The sequence below is a fragment of the Thunnus maccoyii genome, chromosome 6 (assembly GCF_910596095.1).
Source record: "Thunnus maccoyii chromosome 6, fThuMac1.1, whole genome shotgun sequence".
Lineage (NCBI taxonomy): Eukaryota > Metazoa > Chordata > Actinopteri > Scombriformes > Scombridae > Thunnus > Thunnus maccoyii.
This window is the reverse complement of record NC_056538.1, coordinates 1248733-1273344: the sequence shown is the minus strand read 5'-3', so window position 1 is coordinate 1273344 and position 24612 is coordinate 1248733. Positions and strand designations below refer to the sequence as shown.

The window sequence follows — 24612 nt, the reverse complement described above, 5'->3', positions numbered from 1 at the left end:
ATGTCTAAATTCTCTGATTCTAGCTCCTCAAATGTGAATATTTTCTGGTTTCTTTAGTCTTCAGTGAATATGACAGTAAACTAAATATCTTTAAAACATTTGAGGACGTCATCTTGGGCTTTGGAAAACAGGGGTTGACATGTTTCACCATTTTCTGGCATTTTACCAACCAAACAACTAATTGATTAATCAAGAAAATAATCTACAGATTAATGGCTAATGAAAATAATTGTTAGTTGCAGCCCTAGTGTGTTCTCAGATCTTTAAGAAACTGCTGAGCAACGTGTTGTCATTATGAGGATGATGGTCAACACAGAGTAAGACTCAGATTGTAAAAAAACAAAAGAAAAACAAACCTCATTTAAAGTGAAAGAAGTCCAGGTGTTGCAGCTTACAGCAGTCTTCCCTGGGACACTTTGTAAAAACAGGTCTGCTTGTTCTTCTTCACACTATATGGACTAACGGAGAACTGTCACATCATCACGTTTGAACAAAATGAAATGAAACGTACCAAGGTAGAAACCAGTGAAACCAGCAATATCATTCTATAAGGGTGTTAATTCTTTGTTCTGTGTACTTGAATATATCACCACATACTATTGACCAACTTTTTATTCATGGATTGCATTCAAGGAGCTCACCATAGAAAGGAAACAAGTAGCATATGAATGACATAGAAATGGTATGGTCTAATCTATTTGGATTTTTCTAAATGGTAACAGGATGCTAAAGTCAGCCCCCACTCCTCCTCATACATGTACACTGTATCCAGAAAAAGAGCTTTGAAGTAAATTATTTAATATATTTTTAGAATTGTTTTCTATTCCTGTTCTTGTGTCCTATGGCATGCATCCTTCTCACACCTCAAAGTATGATTATGTATATATGTTAAATAGAGAAGCAAATCTACACACCAACCTAAAAAAACAAAAAAACAATACCACTGTATAGAAATTGTATTAGCCTGCACATTTCTAAGGCTGTGAAGTTAATTTTATTTTTAAAACTTGCATACAAATGTATATATTTTCTTGATTTTTACCCTGCAACTAGGATATGTAGAGGACAAACAATCCTGTAACAATTCACAGAATACACAGTCATGTTAACTGTATCTTGTGTGTACAGCAGAGTTGTAGATATATCTAAGGAGAAGCCTTTTTTTGTTATTGTTAATTATTTCATCACAGCAACACTGTGTGAATATGTATATAAAGGATTCACCGTGTTGGTCTCTACCTCTTGAGCTCAATAACTTGGCTTTGTTTACCTCCACACATTTCTGATTTCATGTGGGGATGAATCGAAAACACTTGAATGTCCATTCAAGCTTTTATACTGAAATGATAAAATATACCGCCCCATCCCCTCACTTCCTCTGCAGACTTTCCTGCACTTTCCAAGTGCAACGCATTCACCTGAAATTTTGAATCATCAGATGTTTGTATTTTAAAGCCCTATCAATAGCCAAGGGTTACCTGACTGTTAGTCAATTTTCACTCTTTGATAGGATAGGACCTCATGGGGAGGGAAAGTCACCATTTACCCCACAGCGGCTGTGTTCAAAGCTCTGTTGGATATTTCACAGACCACTCAATTTCAAATTTCCACTTTATAAACGATCGATCCTGTTGTGTTGACTCATGTTTACTGTCATGCTGCAAAGAATTAGACCTGTGTTTTGATTATTTTTTGAGGGCTGTACTACATACATGTAGGATTGGGGTTCAATAGCATTTTATCCAGTCTGAATCCTTTCAAATCCTTTATTAGATTTATTTTGGTTTAGCTTCAGACAATTACAAGTTACTAAAGTTGTGATTAAATAAAACACAGTGATTCAATGTAGAACTGTAATCAGTTTTGTTGCTTAAAATATGAATTTGTTAATCATTGTGTACAATGCTCTTTGCTAATAAAAAAGAGCAAGGAGAGAGAAAATGTTCAGAGTTTTGTTAGTGCATTTAGGTATTTTGCCAACAGGGAACTGGCTATCAGAACCCATCCCTTGTAGTATGACCATGAAGAAAAGTCTATTCCAGTTGGCTGGAGGGTGCTTATTCTTAGATAACCACACACTGCGAGTAATATGTTTTTCTGAGGTTGACAGTGCCAACGTAAAGTTTCCATCTAAAGAGCAGAGAGCCCAGTGTGCTGCAACTTAAAATAATAACAATGTTTTGGGAAATATGTTAATTGACTTTCTTGCTGAGAGTTAGCTACCACTAATGCTAGCTAGCAGCCGGTTAGCTTAGTTTAGCATAAAGACTGGAAACAGGTGGAAACATATAGCCTGGCTAGGTCTGAAGTTAAAATCTGCTTACCAGCACTACTAAAGCTTACTAACAAGTTTCATCTTGTCTGCTTAATCCCCTGTATACCTACAATTTTTCGCTTTTACACTTCAGTTCTTGTACAGATTAAACAACAAGATTTAATGTGTAAATCAGTGAGTTTGGAGGTGCTGGTTGGTGGATCTTGTTACCTTTGGACAGAGCCAGGCTAGCTGTTTCCCCGTTCTCTGTCTTTATGCTAAACTAGGTTAACAGGCTGCTGGCTGTAGCTGTATATTTACCAGACAGACATGAGAGTGGCATTGATCTTCTCTTTTAATGCTCTGCAAGAAAGTAAATAAGCATATTTCCCAAAATGTCTGACAATTCCTATAAGAAAAGACAAGCAATTGAAGAAAATATCTTCACCACTTTGACAACTTATGCTGTATATGGATACAAAACCACAAATAAACACATTTTCAATCTGACAACAAAGGTATGGAGTAAAGAGCATACTAAAACAAGCAAATGTAGAAATGCTGCAAGGCATACAGAACAGCTCTTGTTTCATCTATATACTCATGTTTTCTTAAGTTGTAGTGCATTGAGCTGGCTCAGCCACTGTAATATTTCCCAGATATATGAAGTCACCTGCATGTTAACTGCAATTCTATGAGTACATGTGTAACCCTCTAGCAGACTTTGCTCTCTCTTACCCTGACAAGTTTCATACTTTGTTAGTGTCACATGGCCATATTTTTAAGTGGGATAATCCACTCCAACCCATTATGAAAAATAACCACACAGTAACTACCCTCAATGCTGTTCGTTATTTATTGCTATGGATCATCTCTTACCCATTCAACAAGGACTTTCTGAAAAAGACTGATTAATTGAACTGAGACATGCTGTGGGTGTCTATTGGAAACTGAATGGGACTTTTCTCAGGAATGAGCACAGCTAGCAGCGGTACAAGTTGTCACTCTCCCTCCCCATTGCCTGTATGAACTCTTTGTGTAGATAAAGTAGTTTCCTATATGTTTTATTTTGTGTTGGAATGAAGTACTTGAATCAAATGATGCTCATTTTGGAAAATTGTAGAGTAATAACTGACAAACTTTGTGTGAGAGACTAACCACAACTCAGCAACTACTGGACTATTTGGATTCATATAATTTGCTGTCCTAAACAATGTTTGTATATTTGATGTTTTAATCAGATGCATTGTAATTTGAATAAAACTTGCAGTATATACAGTACATAGATGTATCTATTAAACTCTGCTCTCAAGCACTGTAAATCAAAGTTAATGATTAGGTATCCAGTTGACGGTTGTCATTTTGGAACGTATGAGATCTACGCAAAAGGTTCCATCTGGAAAATAATGGTGAAAAGATTAAATGTGACATTTAAAGAATGCCAATCCTTGTTGTCTGATACTCCTCTCTTATAATGCAAATGCTGAAGACAGCCTCACACAGCTCAAGATCACACTCTGATTCATAGTTTTGCATCTGCTCTTAAGAGACAACAGCCAGGCTTAAATCTGAAGACAGTATCCTGTGCTCATGTTATTATCTTGTGTGGACAAAATTAAAATAGAAATACATTTAAGGGACTTTGGGGGCTCTGAACTATTCAGATTGAAACCCTAACATTACACATACTAAACTTTGTATCTTAATACAATGAACATATCACATACAGCCACTGACACCAACAGCTGATGTGAGACAGACACACACACTTATAAGCTCTTGCCACATATACAGCTGTACAAACATTTATTGGCTGAGAAATAATCTCTGATTGTGTCACAAAAACATTAAATATAAATAATCTCATATGCTTCTGCAGTGACATCATTAGTGTCTTTCACCCTGAGCTCTTCGCTGTCCTCCGTCTGCTGATGGATTTGGTTATTCGTGTTCAGTTCATCTGCAGAGTTCCATCACAAGAAAGCATCATTTGTTCTCTGTGACAGCTGAAAAACACAAAACAAGGTCAAAGTGTTGTAATATATTTTATCATACTTTAGTAAGAAGCCTCTCTGTTTTATGATCTGCTCCTGTTTTAATTTATTGCAAGCTCAACACTTTTTCAGTATAAATTCAGTCTAATGTGCATTTCCACAACACTAACTCCATCAGTACAACAGTCATGTGCCTATTTAGAGCAGAGTTATCGTCAGTGAAACTCAACACTTCATGCTTTGATGTTTCACATTAAAAGCCTTCGAGAGACTCAAAGGCCATAATCATTTCTGTTCCTGTTATGCTTTTAATTTGAATGATTCCAGTCACTTCTACTTTCCAAGAGCTTAACCACCAGGTTCTGAAGATGACTGATAATAGTCTTGTTATGAGTAGTGATTGAAAAATGTAGCGGAATGTTAGAAGCTCACTACGGCAATATCTGTATCTGTACTCCCGCTCCCCTGACTTCACTACTCTGTGACAGTCCTGGCTGCCAGTGAACACACTGGTACTTGTACTGGTCAGAGTATGTAGATGATGTAATGAATCATACCTGTGTAGTGAATGTTCCTGTCTGATCTGGGACACAGTCTGTATATTCCTCATGGAACAACAGGGGAGAAATGCTTAACTGCAGAACAAACACATGAAGCAGTTAAAGGCATGTCATGATACACTCTCTGTGTGAGGAGTTTATCCCAAGTATGTGAGCGTGCTGACCTGTCTGTAAAAGTCTCTTCCTGGTATAGATATAGCGATGAGGCTGACTTTATCACCACTCTGTCTGATCCTTTTGACAATGTCATCATGCTCCATGGACTCCACAGGTTCCCCGTTCACTGCCAGCAGCAGGTCTCCATCCTCCATCCCTGCCCCCTCAGCTGGACTCCCCACATCCACCTCCCGCAGCACATGAACTGGTAACAGGAGGTTTGGACAGAAATCAAGAGAAGTTCAGACACAACTGACAGAAAGATTGCAAAATGCTTTTGAGTAGGGTTTTGGATAATATGAAGTATTTCAGGCCAGTACAGGTCCTTTAGTTACTATATTGAGCTTGAAACTTCACTCTTGACCTCTATGAGCTATATTTTGACCGACATCTATACAATACAATAATGCTTTACTGTCCACAATAGTGTGTCTTCTTCTACACATTTGCAGAATAGAACATTATTAAGACATGGAACATTAGAGACAACATCATGTAATAATTTTTTACAAGCACCAATGACCTACAGAGAGGTTTGCACACTAAAAACTCCCAGAAGTTTTTATTGATGCAATGTGCAGGTGTAGCTCCAGTCACACTGCAGAATGTGTAATGTATACATAACCCTCTGCAGAATAGCTAAAAAGGCCCACAAATCTCCCTTCTTAACATTTCTCCTCTCTTTTTTCCTCATTGACTTGCATGGGTTTTCATTTGGTTTGTTTTTCAAAGCCCTACTGGTCAGTTTTCGCCCAACAGCTACCAAACTTCATGTTCTACCTCAGGCTATTTCACCAAACATTCAACGTGTGGTGCTTTCACTTGCCTTTTTGTCTGGAGGACTTTGTTTGGGCTAGACGTACTATTGGTGCACTTTATTTTTGGTTGAGTTCATTTTTGAAGTTCTAGAACTTATTGTTGCACTTTGCTTTGGTGGCTTCAATCTGAAATCTTGCCAAGGGCACCAATGTAGTCAGGGCCAGCCCTGCCAGTACTATCTTGGGACCCCTTTCAAATAATGTTCAGACAATGTTCAGACAATGTTCAGACAATGTTCAAACAATGTTCAAACAATGTTCAGACAACAGTCATACATGGTCACAATGTTTGCTGGGACAGCATCAACTGACTTAGAAATGTTTAGTAACAGTGTATATTTTTAAGGGAACTTGAGCAGGGTTTCTGCAGTGTTGACCAAATTAAATGTAAGACTTGATAAGACCTTTTTAATTAATAATTAAACATTAACTATTATATTAACGACATATTAACTATTGTTACATAATAATTATTTATGAAATATATTAATTTATTGACATGTATTACATCACATTCATGTCAGTTCTTCCCAGCTGTATAACAGTAATTACTTGTTATATAATTCATTTATTAACAAGACCTAATCCTAGATAAGAGAAATGTGACTGATGGATTAATCAATTACAAAATAAATAATTAAAGTTTTTGCTTAAATTGAGACTTGACACCCAGTGTAGTTTGTTTGCAGCAGGTCTGATGGTGCTTACTGACACTCTATGGGATTCATTTTGTGTCATAATAATGGAACAAAATCTCCCTAGAATCAAACAAAAAAACATTTAAATTGGCAACAATTAATGTAACTGTCTACAGCAGGAAAGAAGAAATATTGCACACCTGTTAAGACTTTCTAATGCTATAGCCTCTTTTTTTTTTTTTTTTTTTTTTAGGAAAGTGATTTCAATACTTTTTAAGACTTTCAAAAAAGTGGACATGTGTATTGAGTCTACTAAGATTCAGAACTGAAACTGAAAAATTCAGTAGCAAAACTTAAAAAAAGGTAACTGCAAAATCCTGATGAGTGAAAGAAAAGTTAGAATACTGCAACCAAATATTTCACACTGGTATACTTTCATTTTTAGTTTTGCCTTTGTGGTATTTTTTTTGATTTCAATTTATTTTTATTCACTTTCAATTCAATTTTTTGTTGGATTTTTGGGGAAATTTTGTTCAATTATTATGACACAAATTTAATCCCATAAAATCCACAAAAAGCATTAAACAGCTTCCTGCAGCACAATCCACTGTTGCAGCAGTCTGACTTGTAGTTCATATATGTAGACTGTCTCCTGACAGCCACAACACATACAAAAAAACTAATGTTATTGTCTAAAGCAAGAAATAAAAAAATATTCGAGACTTTGTAATACTTTAAAAAGCTATGGCTTTTTTTCTTTTTTTTTTCTTTAGAATGAGAGTAAAATAATACCTACATATGTTGTGCCAGCTTCTCATGTGCAATCTGAACATCATATGAGATTCACACCGCAGCTGACTTTTGACTGTATAAGTGGTGACAGGGCTGTACAAGGGGATGGATGTGATTGTCTTGTCGTGTTTCCATCAGTGTATCTCTCACCTATTCGTCGTGTGACCGACAGCTTCTCTTGTCTCAGCAGGAAGCCGTACCCATCACATCCTTTGACCAGATGCATGGTCTTGGCTGTGTGAGGGAGGCTGCAGCATTCTGCCACCACAGGCAAGATGGGCATCTTCCTCCTGATGTAGCAACACTCACTCCCACTATCAATGACCAGCACTGTCACTGAGTCCGCACTCTTCTTCAGCTGAGAACCAAACACACTGCAGGAGTCACGCTCATGTTCAGTTTAACAAACCACACAAGTGATTGTGAATGCAGTACATGTGAGGGAAAACTGGATTCATACAGTTCTGTTGAGAGAGGAGTGTGTGAGCGTGGACACCATGACGCCGTTGATCCAGATCAGTCTGTCTCCACTGTGGACACCAGCTCTCTCTGCTGGACCATCAGTCATTGTGCTCACGATGTGCTGGCCTTTCTGACCTGATGAAACATCTGATACTATTATCATAATCACCATTATCAGCATAGGCTTTAAAGATAAACTAGAGTTTACAGAGGAAGTCATTCTCTGCTGTTAAATAATTAGTCTACCTACTAATGTGATTTCATTTTGGTGGAGATGAATCAACACATACATGTGAGAAAATATGAGGCATATTGTCAGACACTACCGTTTGTATTATTACAAATGTGTTAGATTAATATATCACTAAAAAGTCACTTTAAATTGTATTCAAAGTTTATGTATTTTCTAAATTCCTTCTTCATGTCATGGTTTTATTTGTCCAGATTTTGAGATCTCTGCCTCCACCCCAACACAGTGGAGTAAAGGAATTTAGTTTGTGCTGCTTTCAGCATTTTAATGATTAACCAGCAACATTCTTTTCCAGAATCAGTGTTCCTTTTACTTTATGTAGTCTACACAAATCGCTGTGAACAGTTTTAAAAAGGGACTACTGTCTCTCCAGTGAGAAGCACCATCTGCATTGTTTGATACATCTAGAGAAAATGAAATCTGATTTCTTATGTCATTTTGGTCAAAGCCCTGCAGTTATTAAGAAGTAAATCAGATTCATAACCCTCAAAGCAAACCTGAAGGGAGGTTTGAGAGTGTTATTTTTTAAAACACACGGTGTGGATTATCCTGCCTATACCATGGTCACATGCCTCGGTAGCCTTGGCAAAGCTGTTGTCTAGTAACAGCAGCCAAAAGCTGTGCATTTATCTGAAAATAATGCGCAGGCTCCACCCAATCATAATTACTGCACGTGCATAAATGTTGGAGTTTGCACTTTTATGAGGTTGCAGGATTTATGAGTGTGTATAAATTGAGCTTCTAGAGGAGGAGGAGGGTGGCTGTGCTCTGTGTCACTGTGTATTTTTGGAGAAGAAAGCAAAGAGCATTTGAATAGAGTAGAGTAGGTGTCTGGGGATGAGTTTAAAGAAATCAATATTTTGGGCAATATTTGCTTCCTTTCTGAGAGTGAGATGAGAAGATTGATATCAATGTCATGTCTGTGTTTCATACAGAGCTGGAGTCAGGAACTGGAGAAATACTGGCTGGATGGATAAACAAAGTTGGTCATGAAAAAAACAGTAATAATCTAAATCAGGGACATTTTATTCTCACTGTATGTGTATTCTCTTGATTTAAAGAACATACTGAAACATAATGATTCTAAAATCTAATTTTGAAGAGGATTTTAAAGCAAACAGTCTTGTTCAACTTTAAGAGCTTAAAGAGATGTGTGGTTATTTTTTTATCTGGCGGTAATCCAAAATTCCATCTTCTAACTAAGCACAGTGTCAACCTCAATATGAATCCTTACAGTGTATTCCTATAGTGCACTGGTGAATGCAGAGAAATGTGTTTAAGTGAATGAATCATGAATGATGAGTGGAGCATCACAGCATCATAAGTGCTCATTGGCCCTTCTTGTGGAATTAAAACACAACAATCCACATGACCTCTGAGAAGCAGCTAATGAGTGACAGTAGTGTGTTGTTACCTTCCACTGAGATGATGGTCATCCCCAGGCCATGCTCTGGGTGTCTGCTGATGTGACACAGTCTGGGTCTGGAGTAGCAGTCCCCTTTGGTGGCTGTAGCCAATGTCTGCAGATCCACACCCACACACAATGCCTGGAGAAGAGACATCAACTGAAGAATCAAAGGAACAACACAAACACAATAACTCCTGTCACTCACATTTACAGAACAAGTGCAGCCATGTGTCTCCAGTTTCTCTGACTCATTACAGCTCTTTGTAGGTTAGATGTGGGTGGTGATGTGCTGAGAATTTGCTGAGGTCACCAAACTCATTATATTCCACTAACTGAAGCTGTAAATAGACCTTTCTTCAAATGGTTGTCAGACACAGGTGCAACTAATAACAGAGTGATGCTGAGATTGGAAAGTGGCCGATGATATGTTGTTCCTGTTCCAGTGACTGATTCTGAGTGGTATGTCTCTGTTGATTATTGGTATTCTGAAGCCATTCCTCTGCCTTATGGCACTTATAAACAGTTAGTTAGGGTTAGTTAGTTGTGTTCCACTGGCAGATACCACTCCCTTCATATGATGACACTGGCATTTGTCACTGATGCAATGAATGCTTCACTGCTGGTGGCTACATACTTTATAAACCTTGTACAGCTAGCATAGTGACCATAGCCTGTTAACAAAATTGGACCACAATTGCTACATATGTGGTAATGGGAATTCAGTCCAAATGTACTTTTATAACATGAGAGGTGGTAGGCCTATATGTGAATTTAACAGCAGTGATAGGCCATTATTACTGTTACCTAGGGGTGCAACGGATCACAAAATTCATGAAGCACGATATTTTCTTCTTTTAAACACGGTAGTGAATGAAACAACAGTCTGTGTCCACATCATCAAAACTTGATAACTTACAAACATGAACACAAGTCTTGTCCTGCAGCTTGTTGAACGAGTTCAAATATCTGCAGATGTCACTTCGGACCCGTTTGATGCTGGTTTGGTCGTTGCTCTTCAAAATCCCTGTTAGATACGCGCTGTCTGTCTATGACTTGTACTTACAGCAGTTTGTTTACTTTATTTTAAATGAGATATTAAATTTTGCAATTAATCCGCGGTTCACATGCGTACCGAACCGTGGAGGGCGATCCGTATGGATCACGGATCAACTATGATCCGTTGCACCACTACTGTTACCACACCAATGGCATATGGCAGTGCATGTGTGACATACAGTTTTCATGTGTCATAGGCCAATAGTCAACACTAAAACAAGAGTGAGTGAAATACCACCAGTGTGACAGTGGAGAGAGGGATCTGTGAGTAGAACACAGGTCACAAGCTGTTTGTAAGTGGCACAGCAGCGTTATACCATGAGTCAGCAATGGAACATGAGTGACCTGCCATTTATGCCATAAGCCAGTATAACAGCAGCAGCATACCAATAATCAGCTGTGACATACCACTCAGAATCAAAGGCCACTAAAAGAGTAGAATACCATCAGCCACTTTTCAATCTTGGTTTTGTAGTAGTAACATTAATCATGCTGCATTCCATTTAGGTATTCCAGTTCCAGTACCATGAGTACATCCCAATTTCCTTATTTGATCGTTCTACTCTCTCCTCGTATCCTCGCTTGACCCGGAAATCGTTCTGGTCGGCCATCAAGAAGGCCGTCACAAAGAGCTAATTTCTGCTCTGAGGAGTGAAGAGGATCTCTGAGGAGCCTTGAGCGAGGATACACGAGAGCAGCCTTCACGGAAGTCTTTCACCCCTTTATTGGATATGAGTTATTGATTGGACGCTGCAGCTGATCAGACTTAAACTCAAGTGTATCACTCCCAACTTTTATATTTATTTATAATAAATAAATAAATATATTTATTTTTATTTGTTTTCTGTTTCACCATCTAGTTAAAAATCTGTGTTAACTGTCGGTCTGATCAACAAAAGAACTGTAAACAACTTTCTTCATTTATTAGAAAGATTTTTCTTTTCATGGTCTGTTGTTTCCCCCGTGAACTTTTATTATGGATAAAATTAAAGTCAGATAGAGTCTGTCTGTCAGCAAGAAACATTTTTTATATTTTACATCATTTATCGTCATTTCCATTCAGTCACATGTGAAGCTGAAAATCCCTGATCTTGGGTTTGATATGAGTTACATAATTTCCATTTTCCATGAAACATTTAGCATAATAAATAATTTCCAGTGTTCAAAAGACACTCTGATTATATTCTGGGTTATTAAATAATGAATTCACTATCAGGACATCAATAAATACAGATGCAAATAATTAATAAATGATATAAATTCTGCCAGTAGAAATGGTTCCTGTGCGTCTGAGCAGGACACAGTACACAGTACAATACAGAATGCAGGTTTTTATTCATGTGCAGGTGTTTGTTAAACAGGTAACAGCTGCAGAGAGAAAACAGCTGCTCTGGCAGTGATTACGGCACGTTTATTAGTATTAGCACGGTGTACATGTGTGCAGACACAAACCATCAAAAGTTTCTACAGCTGTTAAAGCCACTGACAGCTGATCAGTTGTGAGCAGCTGCTGCCATCATCTGAAACAGACATCGCTTCACATCACACTTCAGAGGAAAGGATGTCTCATTTCTCTAACACAGAACTAAGACACAAGGAAAAGACACAGGGAGAGAGGAATGAACTTAAGTGATAATGAATATTACTGGTTTCTCCTGTGCTTCTCAAGGCATACTGTCTGCAGTTCGAATCTGCATGTGCACATGTTAATCATGTTACTGGTGTGTTCATGCTCAGATGTGTGTGTTGATGGGATGATGATGTGGGGGGAAAAAAAACAGCATGCATGTTCAAAAAAGACTCCCAGTTGTGATTGCCAATGAAAGTTGATTTGTATGATATTTTTAAGTCTGACATCAATATGACATGAACACTGCACAATAAGGAAAATGACTGCACACACCTGTGTGTGAACCAAATCATGTCACTCTGCATACCTGCTCATACTCCTCTCGCCTCAGCACCAGGAGAAACAGATGTAAGTCACATGACTGGATCTTCCTCACCACCTATCAAGTAATAGTAGTAGTAGTAGTAGAGAGACACAGAGAGATAATAATACAAAATATATCCAATAATAAAAATGATGCAATAAATGAATGTCATTTTCATCACTAATACCTGCCAGGCCCCATTCCCTAAATTTCCAGACATGTAAATGGCAAGAACTCTTGTTTAAGACTCAGAAGCAGACAGCAATCTGTCCTCTCTTTCACCTATGGGAGGTCACATGAGTTAGCCTGAGGTTCAGATAAGGAGAGGAACACACTTTCAAGCCAAGGCTTCAGTTCAGTCCTGTCTGTTTACATGTAATTAAACTGTAAAGTAAAGCAACCATGAGGCGATGAATAGTGGGATTTAAAGATGCTGGGGGGTCTTCTCTGTGTCAAGGTCTTCTCTTGGACAAAATGACACATTCTCAGGGAGCGGGAGTGAATATTTGCAAGACCAAAGTGTAATTGACTGTATCTTAAGCTGCACTTTGCTGGCTTGTTCATGTGTGCTCCAACACCAACTCCTAACAGTTCTGACATGACATGGAGACAGTGGTAGAAGAATTAGTTCAATATTTTATTCAAGTAGAAGTAGCAATTCCACACTGTGGAAATACTCATTACAGGTGAGTTTACTGGAGTAAAAGTACGGAAGTACTAGTAACAAAATGTATAAAAAGTGATGATTATCATGGCAACTGTGGAGGCTAAATTAAAATCCAGTCTCCTGTCATTTATGCAAAATGTCATTTGGAATAATACAGCACACTCTTTCTGTGAAAAACTAGTATATGGTGGTTTCTGTCACAGGTATAATACACGTCATGTAGCACTGGTCATCTGACAGTGCCATGTCCACAATCAAACTGTATGATGACAACTGTTCTCTGTAGAGCTTCTGCTGCCTGGAATATACTCCCTATACACACACACACACATCAAAGTCACTGAAACAAACTCTGATGTATCTTACATAGATGTTACTTTTAGTTATTGTGATTTTGGGAACCGTCTTTTCTTCTTTATGTTGCTTTTTATTTTGACAATTTTCTTTTTGTTTTTACTGTCTATGTTTTCACATGAAGAGTTATTTCACTTATTTTTGGATCATCATATTTGTCTTGTTTTGCTTTTTAATGCTTTATTAATCAATGTGATTTTAAATTGTTGTTTGCTTTATTGATGCCATTTTGGACTCCAGGAGGACTAGCGACCACTTTGTGGAAGCTAATGGGGATCCAGATCAAGAATAAAGAATGTTAGCATGTAAGTATTTTAATATTGTAGGTGGTCAAGTTGTAGTTTATTTTAACTACTTAATATACTGTTTGGTAGCTGAATCCTTAACTCTATCATTTTAATATTTCCTCTGAAATGTAGTGGAGAAGAAGTATGAAGTAGCATAAAATGGAAATACTCAAAACTGTACTTGAAGGTATAACTTAAGTAAATGTACGTAGTTCCTTTCTGCCACTGTGTGGAGGAGAGGTTAAAGAAACTAAGAAGCTAAAAAAAAAAGCAACACAACTAAGAAGTGTTTGATCACTAATTAAAATCCAAACAGTAATTTCTGTAACATATTACCCCCACGGTGTGGTTATAGTAACCTGTTGTCCTGCCAGGTTAGAAAAAACAGACCTTTCTCACAGTGAACATTTGGACTTATCAAGCACAGCTATGTCTAATGACGTTAATAATGTCAGCATTTCATTTAGCGGTGTCAGTGTGGTCATATGGTGCATGCTGGCTGTCTGCTGTGGCAGAACTAGCATGTTCAAACCCGCAGAATGTGGTGAGATCTTGGGTTTGAATATTTCACTCAGTGTAAACATTACAACAAGCTGATATAATATGTAAATGTGTAATGTGTATTTTTCATATCTTAAAGTTTAGGGGAATGACATTTTTTTCATGCAATACAAATGGTGTAATTCATTTATTAACATGTCCTTTTGAAAAAGGATATGTAGGAAAAACATTGAGAACTCAAACAATAGTGGATCATAAAAGTACCACATGATGCAAAATAGAGATCTATCCAGCTGAATCATGTTTTATGAAAATGAATCATCCACTCTCTTCCCTCAGATATAGAAGAAGGTATTTTAAAAGGTGTATTTGGACAAACTGCTTGTTAAGAAGGAGGCATTCTGGATTTCTAGGCTCGGCACTTTAAAAGTCTTCAATGAAGAATGAACATTAAAAACTATTTTATAGAGAGCTTTACAATTGAAAATTGATTCATAAACGCACACGGTATGTTAAGTTCAAATGCAGATGGACTTTGTGAGGAAGCACTGACTCTTTCACTAACTATTTGCTAGGCCCTTTTTGTTTATTGTTTGTATGTTTATTCTCTCACAGTGTTCTTTTTCTTTATTTAATGTATAGTTCAAATATCAGTTGACAAAGACAAAGCATTATACTTAGCATTAGAATAAACTTTATTTAAAAAAAAAAAAAATTGCAAGACATGCTGTTGTCAAAGCCTTAACCTGTCAGAGTTTGAGTCCTTTTGGAAGTCATCTTAAAGAGGAAGCAGCACGCCTCAACAGCAGCCCTCTTATGTGGTGTATGAGATTTGACTGGATAACGGATGTGTGATGAAATGACTGGTAATTAAGATAAATACTGAATGATGTAAAAATAATTTGTTCATTTTGAATGTATAGTATTTATGTTCACATGCCGAAGAATGAATTGAGCCCTTGTTGTTAAGAGAAAGTTAAGAAAATAATGTTTATTTGTTGTTTACCTTGTCAACTCTCCATTCTAGAGTTCTGACCTGATAGGCCAGTTTGAACTGGCAGGGTGGGCTCTCATGCTATATATGTGAGTGGAATGGGAGAAAGTGGGGAGAGAATGGAGTGGTTTTGAAGAGCAGCATCAGTGTTTTTGCCTCCATGTTTTTCTTTTCCGAGTGTGTGTGTTTGGTGTTTTTGGTGTTGGTGCACACCTCCCTGCCAGCATGATGTTTTGCCTTTAAGTCTTCACCATGCTGCCCAGTACCTCACCTTACAACAGACTTGGCTGGGGTTATTCATAAATGTCAAGTCATGGAAGTGATTTGAATGTTTTGAAAGATTAGTCTGAATAATGAGGCTGAAAGAATTTACTGAATTTGTTTACTTTAAATAAAAAAAATGGATGTACAACATTTTACTCATTGATTGATGGCTTGAGATTAAAAATTGAACAATATCTGCTAAAGAATATTGTTAAAAAATGATTGTAAGTTTATATGCTGTTGATGTATGGTCATCAATATTCCACTTACAATTTTTGTAGCAACTAAGAGTAATGATATTTTGTGTATAGTCATTTGAAGAGAAGGTTGATGATGATGTTTTATATATCTGGTGTATATATAGATATATACTGCATATATACATATATACAGTATATTGAAGGTGAGATAGCCAAAATGTTTGATGAATAAAAGGCGGTGTACTGGAGAAGAGCAACTAATTTGAAATGTTATCAGATGTACCATGAGGAATGTGCACTTTGACAAAGTAACTATTTGTGCTTACTGTTTATTGTGCACAAGTGTGAATCTTTGGTCATGAGGGTCACCAGAGACAGTATAAATGATCCTGTGTGGTCCACAAACATCCACAGTAAACTTCATGGAAATCCATCTGGTACATGTTATTCTGTATCTATTGCTCTAGATGAGCAGATCATGAACTGATGGATCCATGATGGTGGATCCTGAGGCTCTACAGAATTATGAACACTAACCCTGTAGAAGTCCATGTTGTCCACGTATTCGTCATTGACCTCCAGCACTCTGTCTCCCTCTCTGAGGCCGCTGTGCTCCGCAGGGCTCCATGACTCCACATCTCTGATCTCAAAGCCTCGGCCGTCCTTTACCACCCGCAGGTAGAAGCCAAAGCTCTGTCCCTCCAGACGCTTCAGCTGGCACAGTCTGGGCACCGGACTGTGGTCAGGCTCTGGACACATTTATACAAACAAGATCTTAAACAACAGACAGACACTGATGGATCACTTTAAGAAAAGATTTTTGAAAGGTCATAGGTTGAAATGCATATATATCCATGTCTGTTAAACCCTACCAGGATCATCAGCGATGACCAGAGCTGGATTATCAATCCCTTCCTTTGGATTGAAGATAAAACTACAGTGAGGAGAACACAAAGGGGGGTTAAAATGATATCTTTTATATTTATATCAGTGCTGTGGTATAACCTATTAAAAGACCATACCAGTGTTCTTGCATGTTGTACTTAATTTGCTACAAATTAAAAATACTTTTCTTCACTGCCAACCATTTCAAAGAATGCTGGACATAAAAATGATGTAGTTGGTCACACTTCTGCCTTTTATTGGTTCCTACTGGTAATTCCTACTGGTAATTTTGTGAAACAGCTGGCCACTGTGGTTTTTAGCAAACGTTACTCAAACAGGAAGAAATAGTGCATTTGTTAAGGACTATTTTCAGCAGCGGATTAATCCACATTTGGTGCTCTAATGAGTATTTCTGGCAGCAAGATAGTGTGTGTGGGATTGAATCCAAATAAACTACAGTGTGTTTGTTCATGGTAATGAAGGAACATGTCACCCAGTGACATGCAACAGTGTGGCGTGTATGATATGTGTTTATGGGATCACCAGACTACTCCTTCAATGACGTATGTCTGAGATGTGGAAACACAAGGAGGAACCTCAAAGTCTCACAAGGTTCTTACAAGTTCAGGCTATAAGAGGCCCTAAGTTATGGGTTATCAAGTTCCTGCACTTGGAACAGTGACTTATTAATACAATTGATGACAAGTAATATGGTCAGTATGTAGTCAAAAACAAAGCAGTGCCTGTGTTAGCTTCACTTTAAGAAAAGGAGTACACTTCTTTGGCAACATGTCATTATTGTGGTCAAGGCTGCTGAATGTATCCAGAGTTATCTGGACAGATAAGAGTCCTGCACACCTAAACTCACAGCTCTGCTTTAATCTGCTTTTAGTGTTATTGCAGTTATGTTATCAGTGCATGGCAATGAACACAACACACTGTAAACAGTTTCATGCAGACTTTTTCTATAATAGAAATTCCTGGAAACTGTCGACAGTGCGATCTGTGGATTGTGACAGGAATACTGTCCCTGAAAGAGATGTTGCTGTGGGATATTTTTAGATGTCATTTTTAAATGCTGTGAGCACCACAAACAAAAAACCTTTCACATCATTGTATTTGAGTGGAGGCAAAAATCTCAGAAACATATTTCCAAACCTGGATCAATGAAACCAAAACTATCTGCATGGGAGGGTAGTAAGAAAATATAACATTTTGTAATTTGGGTGGACTGACCCTTCAATGTTTTAGACAGCACTGCTATTGAAAGTAAATTGCTAAAGCAGGATACTGATGTAGTGTTAAGAAACATTTGAATATCTAAAACATTTTCATTTAGTAATATAAAGCAAGATTTGTAGGGACTGGGCTAAAACACAGGCATGGTCCTTTAAAAAGCAGAAGTCTTCTGGTTATTAGGAGCTTTTAGCAGTAAGGCATGAACTTACCGTGGAAATTCCATGGCATCCTGGTAGCCTGTGGGAGAGACAGAGTGACATGAACTAATTAATCAATGAATAATTGCAGAAGTGGTTCAACCTGATTACAAGTGTAGAAGCTGTTGTTACACCAGCAATGCCTCTCACTGCAGCTGCAGGCTGAATCTGGAGCTGCTTCCTATTTTCGAAAGGCAGAGAATGAAGGTTACTGAATTACTTCTAAGGGAAAAAACATTGCATTGATACATTTTGCTCTGCGCCTTCATGAAAGTTTATGAAGTGAAAATACAAACAGAGGAGGTTTTCCTTTTGATACCAAGAATCACAAGACAAACCAAAAACTAATATTAGCTGCCTGGGTGAACTTTCCTACATTTAGACTGCGTATACACAGCAACACCACTTGAGATTAGAGTTATGCTCATACTGTTTAGGTATTCTCTAAAGGAAATACCCAAAGGTTTACTTCATTTTTCAAATTCAACTTCATTCATAGTATGTCTTATAAAGTAATGACATAAAAATATCACCTCGCTTTATTGTGTCAAAGAGGAAACTGTAACAACTCTTCTCCATTGAAAACAGAGACTAATGAAACAAAACAAAATGGCTTCACACAAATCTGAAGCCCTTCATAAAAGGATTCTGGCATGGTGATCTTTTGTTCATATTTATGCAGAATTCACCTCCTGACTCAGTCCTGCAGTAAACACAATCAGTACGTCCCTCTCTACCTAAACACACTCTCCAACTAATCACAACATCCAGGGCAAATACATATCCACACTGTATGCTTATTACATCATTGCTGTCTTATGCTGCACATAATACACACCAGTGTAGAACTCAGAGAGGACATGTGGCTGCCACCAAAGTAATTAAAATAAAGTGTGGTCAAAATATCTCAGTGATAATGGCTTTAAATAGCTGCTAACACCATTAATGACCCGAAACATCAGCTAACAGGCTAATAACACTGCTCATAACTGGAAAGATAGAACTGACTGAATTGTCAAAAACACAACTCTGCTCCTGTCAGTCACCAGAAGACCTACATGATTCCATCAGTGCAGGTCTGAACCTGATCTTGTAATAGAAGGAGGTGACGAATAGAAGCTATACAGTACATCCTTCTGAAAATGTCCAAATGAAAGCTTTTGCTACGTTACAACACTGACATTATGATTCATCTTTTGTATATAGATCTTCAGCAGTTGCTATACTGGCAGCAGCGCTTTGATGAGAGTAGTTTGGAGACTATAAATATATGGCTCATCACTGGTCTAAGTGGGATTTGTATGAAACCCTGTTGTAACAGTTGATGTAACATAGAATATGTTGCACACTTGTATACTGTATTTGTGAGAACAGACCATCTGGCTGTTTGCAAACACAGATCATATGAAAGAAAAGCAGCAGACTCCCTGACAGACTGTCTGAGTTCAGTCTGACTCTTAGTGAGCAGTCACAGGCCAGTCAAACTGCTTTGCTCACATCTGTTTGTAACTCAATCCTTTTTCGCTGTGTGACATCAAGTAGCAGAGCAATAATGAAGATGAGATAGAGCTGGTGCTCTGGCCTCTGGAGACAACAGAGGAGGAGCATCTCTGCCCACAGTACGTGCCTCTCCCAATACAGCTATGAAACAGGCATGGAGGGAAACTCTGATGACAAAGTAACATTAAACATTACATAAAAGGCCCTGAACTTTGAGTAAATTCCTCTGCATGTTCACACTAGATGTATATATTTTTATTTAGCAGTAGGAGTACCTGTCATATGTGGTCAGCTAATTCTGAGATGTAGCTCTGCTGAATAGTTGAGTGTTTATTCTAAAATAATAGAAGATTTCTGAAAATAATTTACATTTTACATTTTCTATCATTATTTTGTATTAATTATATATACATTAGTTATGTTTACATATATAACTACTACATACTGGCCTGAATGGTAAAAGAAATATTCATTTATCTTTATTATCTAATACTGAAAGCAATACCACAATGTAAAAAATACTCCATTACATTTAAAAGTCCTACATTCAAAGTCTAACTTTAACATATACTCTTAAATCATTATTACTGACAAGCTGCATTTTAATTGTGTAGTGAGTGAGTTAACTGTAACTAAATTTATACCACAATGACAAAATGTACTTAAAATATCAAAAGTACTTGTTACGCGAAATGACCCAATTAAGAGTGTTATATTTATATTACATGTGTATTTATTATTTGAGTATTAAAACTGATTAACTGACACGCACATTTAAGCAGCATTTTAATGTTGTCAAGGTGGAGCTAATTTTAATACCTTTAACTGTTGTATAGTCTAATCTGTAATAATGTATATATAACAAACTGATCATATGTTTTACATATAAAATATTGATCTGAAAAGTAACCTGTGAAATAAATGTAGTGGAGTAGAAAGTACAATATTTCCCTGAAATGTAGTGGAGTGGAAGTATACTCAAGTAAAGTACAAGTACCTCAAAATTGTACTTAAGTACATTATTTGACTATTTGAAATGTGACAATGAAACTCAAAATCATGAATCCATCCCTGCCTATGAAGACATGCAAACTTTTTTCATTTCTAATTCTTCACCTATTTATTCATCTTCTTGGAGCAAATGGGATTCCATAGCTCTGTGAACAATTGCTGAAGAATCCTCAAAAGCAACACTGTGATGAGGGAACCTTCAGGATGATAGTTAGGATAACTGAGCTCAAGGCTGTTTGCTCTCTCACCTGCAGGAGGACAGAACTGTGTACACAGCAGGTTTCACAGAAAAGGTTTCTGCTGACAGAATGTTCTCTCAGTGGAGGATTATCTCTGCAGAGCTTTCTATTAATAATTGTAGAACACCTCAGTGTTGAGCACAATAAGTATCCAGACAAGGACTGTGGATGGACAATGTTTAACCTGGAAGAAAACAACCCGAGTTATAAGGTGGTGTTAAAGCCAAAGTGATCAGGCACAGAGCTTAACAGCAGTCATGTCATGGAGCATCTGTATCACAGTTCCTACAACCATCAAAACAACAAGCAGAACACACACCTTACCTTCAACCCCAGCACAAAGCTAACAGCCACTTACCACCATCACCATGAATTTATGTGAGCAAGTAATGTCAACACAAAGCAGCATGGGAGTTACATTTGAATAGTCAAATGATGAGAAGGCAAGCGTTGGTGAACAGCAGAGTGCGAAGCAGGAAGGGGAGCTTACCTGTGGTGGACCTCATTGAGTCGTGAGTGTGTCCCCGCTGCGTCTACCTGCTCACACTGAGACACTGTGAATGGACAAGGTTCACAGCACAGAGGGACAATAAAAGACTCCGTCAGCAGGTGAGATGGTCACTCCTTTCTCCACAGGCGTCTGAGTTAAACATTTACCCACCATTAGAGAAAAGCTGTGTGCTGAGTGCCAGTGGGACACATTGTGATAGAAGAGACAACACTTAGAGTATAGCTTGTTGCATCAATACTGAGAACAACAGCTGTTGTTGTCAATCACGTCCTCATGAACTCTGAACTCAGTAGACAGTTTAAATATTTCCTGTCAGTCAGTGTGTGAGGTTGAGAAATAAGGGCTATATCTAATATTGTGCCTCTATTATGCTGTCTGTTGAATATATCTATTGTAAATTGACTGTAAAGGTAGCATTCAGTTAGTCATATCAGGGTACATTTGCATGTGAACAGCAACACCAGTGTGATGTAATTTACTCATTGTATTGAGAAAAGCATCTTTTTGTCTGCTCACATGATACATAAACTGAGAAGAGCACTGACAGACATTAAAAATTGTATTTTTTATCTGTGGGTTCATGTTCTTTGAATACATTAGTTATCTTTATTTACCAACCATGACAACCAACCATGACCATTTACAAATTGAACTCCCACTAATATAAAATATTAAATTGTGCACCTTTTTGGTGTGCTGAAGACAATTTTCTACCTTGGTGGATAGTACAGAAATATTCTGATCTGAAAAAAAAAAAAAACAACAAACAAAAAAACACCTCGACTTAGTGTTTCCAAGCTTTCGACCACAGTTTGTGTCCTTCCAGAGTACATAGTACCGCAGTTCTCATCATGTGATGTAAGTATGGAGCTTCAGTCACATGATAACAGGTGGTTGTATATGGGTGGAGATGGTAACTCCTGTTTCTGTTCAAAGATGCTCTCTGGTGTCAGACATAAATGTCCTCCTAGATCTTTGTCCAGCTGTCCACTGACTCCTGATCAATGACCTTTGACCTCATCTCAGTGGATGCTGTGAGTGGTTTTGGACTGGTGTTCATAGACGGCTGATAGTGTCTGTTTCCAGTGTTCGTTCAGTCTCAGGGTGTAAACTGATGTAATCTTTCTTACAGCTTTAGTACAGTACTTGAATAAATGTACTGACTACATTCTGTCTTCAGGGTATAGCAGCAGAGATGTTGAGGTGTTGAATTGTTTGTGGTAAATGTTGTCTCCTTGTGACTTGAAGACTCAAGCTAGATGTTCTGACAGTCCAGCCATAAGAGAGTCACACTGGGAGACTGCTTCTGGTAATGAATAAGTGAATCAATCAAGTGATAAACTTGAGAATTTTTTATAAAGCTTCCAAGATCAACAATGTACCTTCAAACTCAAAATAAAAGTTCATAACATATTAAAAATAGCATTTAAGAAAACAACCCCCCCCCCCCCCCCCAAAAAAAACCCCAAAGACATATACATACTGTACATAGTTGTCTATCTAATAAAATGTTCTTGTTTAAAATAGACTTTGAATTTAAAAACTTAAAAATCAAGCTGGTTACTTTTTGAATCTCCCTTTTTATTTGGGTCACCTCAGCATATTCATACACAATAATAACAAACCAGGTATAGAAATGTGCTCTTTTACTGCCATTGTTTTACTTACAACTGTTTTGAAAAGAGAGAGCTACATTCTCCAGGAATTAGCCTCGCTCATACAGACAGCTGAATCTGAATGTACATGATTGAAAAACAGCATTTTACTCGACCAAATAAATTATATTTTATGTTGTTTTAAGACAGCACACTGACCAAGAGATTATCAGGTTGGATCTCACTGAGGCCTACACACTGTTTCAGCTGCCAAGTTTCAAGTTCTGAAGGACACAATTCATGGACTCTGGTATAAAGATAAGGTAGCCATTGCTTTGAAATATCTCAAAACTCTCAAAAAGAGAAAATTGTCACCCACGCACAGTACTGTAATTTCTAGACACAAGAGCTTGTCGATCTGATCCAATCTTTCACCCCACCCGCCATGTTCACCAGCCTCATACAGTGTGGGACATAACAACATGTTACCAGTAGAGGGCACTCATTGTGCAAGTGTCCCTAAAAAACTGCCACTTTGTGTACACAGCATACAGTGAATACAGTACATTTTCACTTTAAGTGCTGATGCATTTGCATTTGATTCCCCTCCAGACATATTATAATACTTCTCTTTGAATATTTTGTGTCTGATATGGTTTTTACACAAACTTTCAATGAACAAGTTACAAATTCTAAAATGTTTTTTCCTCATTGGAAAATTCAGAATCTGTGACCATGTAAACATCTTTTGTTTCAAAAGTTTAACTGCTGGACATAAGATGTCTCCTTCAAGGTAAAGTTCATTCTCAGTATTTGTGCACTGGAGGCTTCAAGTTTCCACATCCCACTTGTGTAAGTTGCATGTCATAAATCATGCAGTTGCATCCAGGTGTTGAACCGAGATTTTCAGTGAGCACAGAGAAACTTTCCTCCAGCAGATGAATGTGAAAACAAACTCTGCACATACATCATCCAGCACAGTGAAGTGTTCAAGAGTTTGTCTGCAACTTTTGAAATATTTTAAGCTCAAATCCAAAATGAACTTCTACCTAAAGCTGTGTCACTCAGCAACAGTCCTGCACCACCAGCAGGTCAGAGTTTCACCTCAGCATCTAGTAGATGAACTCCGGTTCAGACAGTCATGGTCCCCAGGTGTGTGCTGCATCCTAATCACTTATTTGGTGCCATCATGGGGCTGACTGCTCTTTCAGACAGAAATATCCCAACAATTACCGGATGGATAACAAAATTTTCTGATTGTCTGACTTTTCCTTTAGCGCCATCATCAGGTCAAAATTTTCACTTGACCAATATTTTCGGTTGTGACCAAATCACTTTTGTTCTTTAGTTTTTCACTGTTTTGGTTTGGCCTTTCTCTTGAGCGTCTCTAAATTGACATGAGTCAGCACTAATCAGCGTCATCAGTACCATCTGCACTGGTCATGTTGAGTAGATAAAAATACCTGAGGTGTAATATGATTGTCCACACTGAAGAAGGTGTTTATACTGAAACATCTGTGTTTGTGCTCAGCCATGTAAGTTAATAAAAAAGAGATTTCTGAGACATCTTTGAGAGTGTGAAAGCTTTTTTGACTTTTGGTAGTTTCCCTTGTGAAGCACACCTGACAAGTACCTGGAGTGCAGTTGTTTTGAAAATTGGTTGATATATGACCAAGTACAAGCAAAACGAATGACATTTCTTACTCAAATCATTGAGGACAGTTAATGTTCTGCATGAATGTACACCATAGTATCCATCTAATAAATATGTTTTTCAAGAACTAAGAGAACGTTGTTTGCAGCGTAACATTTAATCCAACAAGTTTAAATTACAGTCCATCACAGA

At 37.6% G+C, this 24612-nt stretch overlaps 1 protein-coding gene across 1 annotated transcript; it reads right to left on the bottom strand.

The window, feature by feature from the left end:
* Nucleotides 1-3116: 3116 nt before the first annotated feature.
* LOC121899566 (Na(+)/H(+) exchange regulatory cofactor NHE-RF3-like) lies at nucleotides 3117-21229 on the bottom strand. Its single transcript, XM_042415481.1, has 11 exons — nucleotides 21151-21229; nucleotides 17923-17950; nucleotides 16462-16523; nucleotides 16127-16338; nucleotides 12326-12397; nucleotides 9339-9471; nucleotides 7673-7809; nucleotides 7363-7570; nucleotides 4973-5169; nucleotides 4806-4883; nucleotides 3117-4260 (listed from the first exon to the last, which is right to left on the bottom strand). Exons 1-11 carry the CDS (start codon nucleotides 21164-21166, stop codon nucleotides 4228-4230), a joined length of 1176 nt encoding a protein of 391 aa, XP_042271415.1. The 5' UTR covers nucleotides 21167-21229; the 3' UTR covers nucleotides 3117-4227.
* Between the last annotated feature and the right edge of the window lie 3383 nt (nucleotides 21230-24612).

Excerpts from the sequence above, each read along its gene's own strand:
- LOC121899566 (XM_042415481.1), bottom strand. Across the intron at positions 16,524-17,922 it reads GATGCCATGGAATTTCCACG|TTTTATCTTCAATCCAAAGG; the intron begins GTAAGTTCATGC and ends TCCTCACTGTAG. Across the intron at positions 16,339-16,461 it reads GGTCATCGCTGATGATCCTG|AGCCTGACCACAGTCCGGTG; the intron begins GTAGGGTTTAAC and ends AAATGTGTCCAG.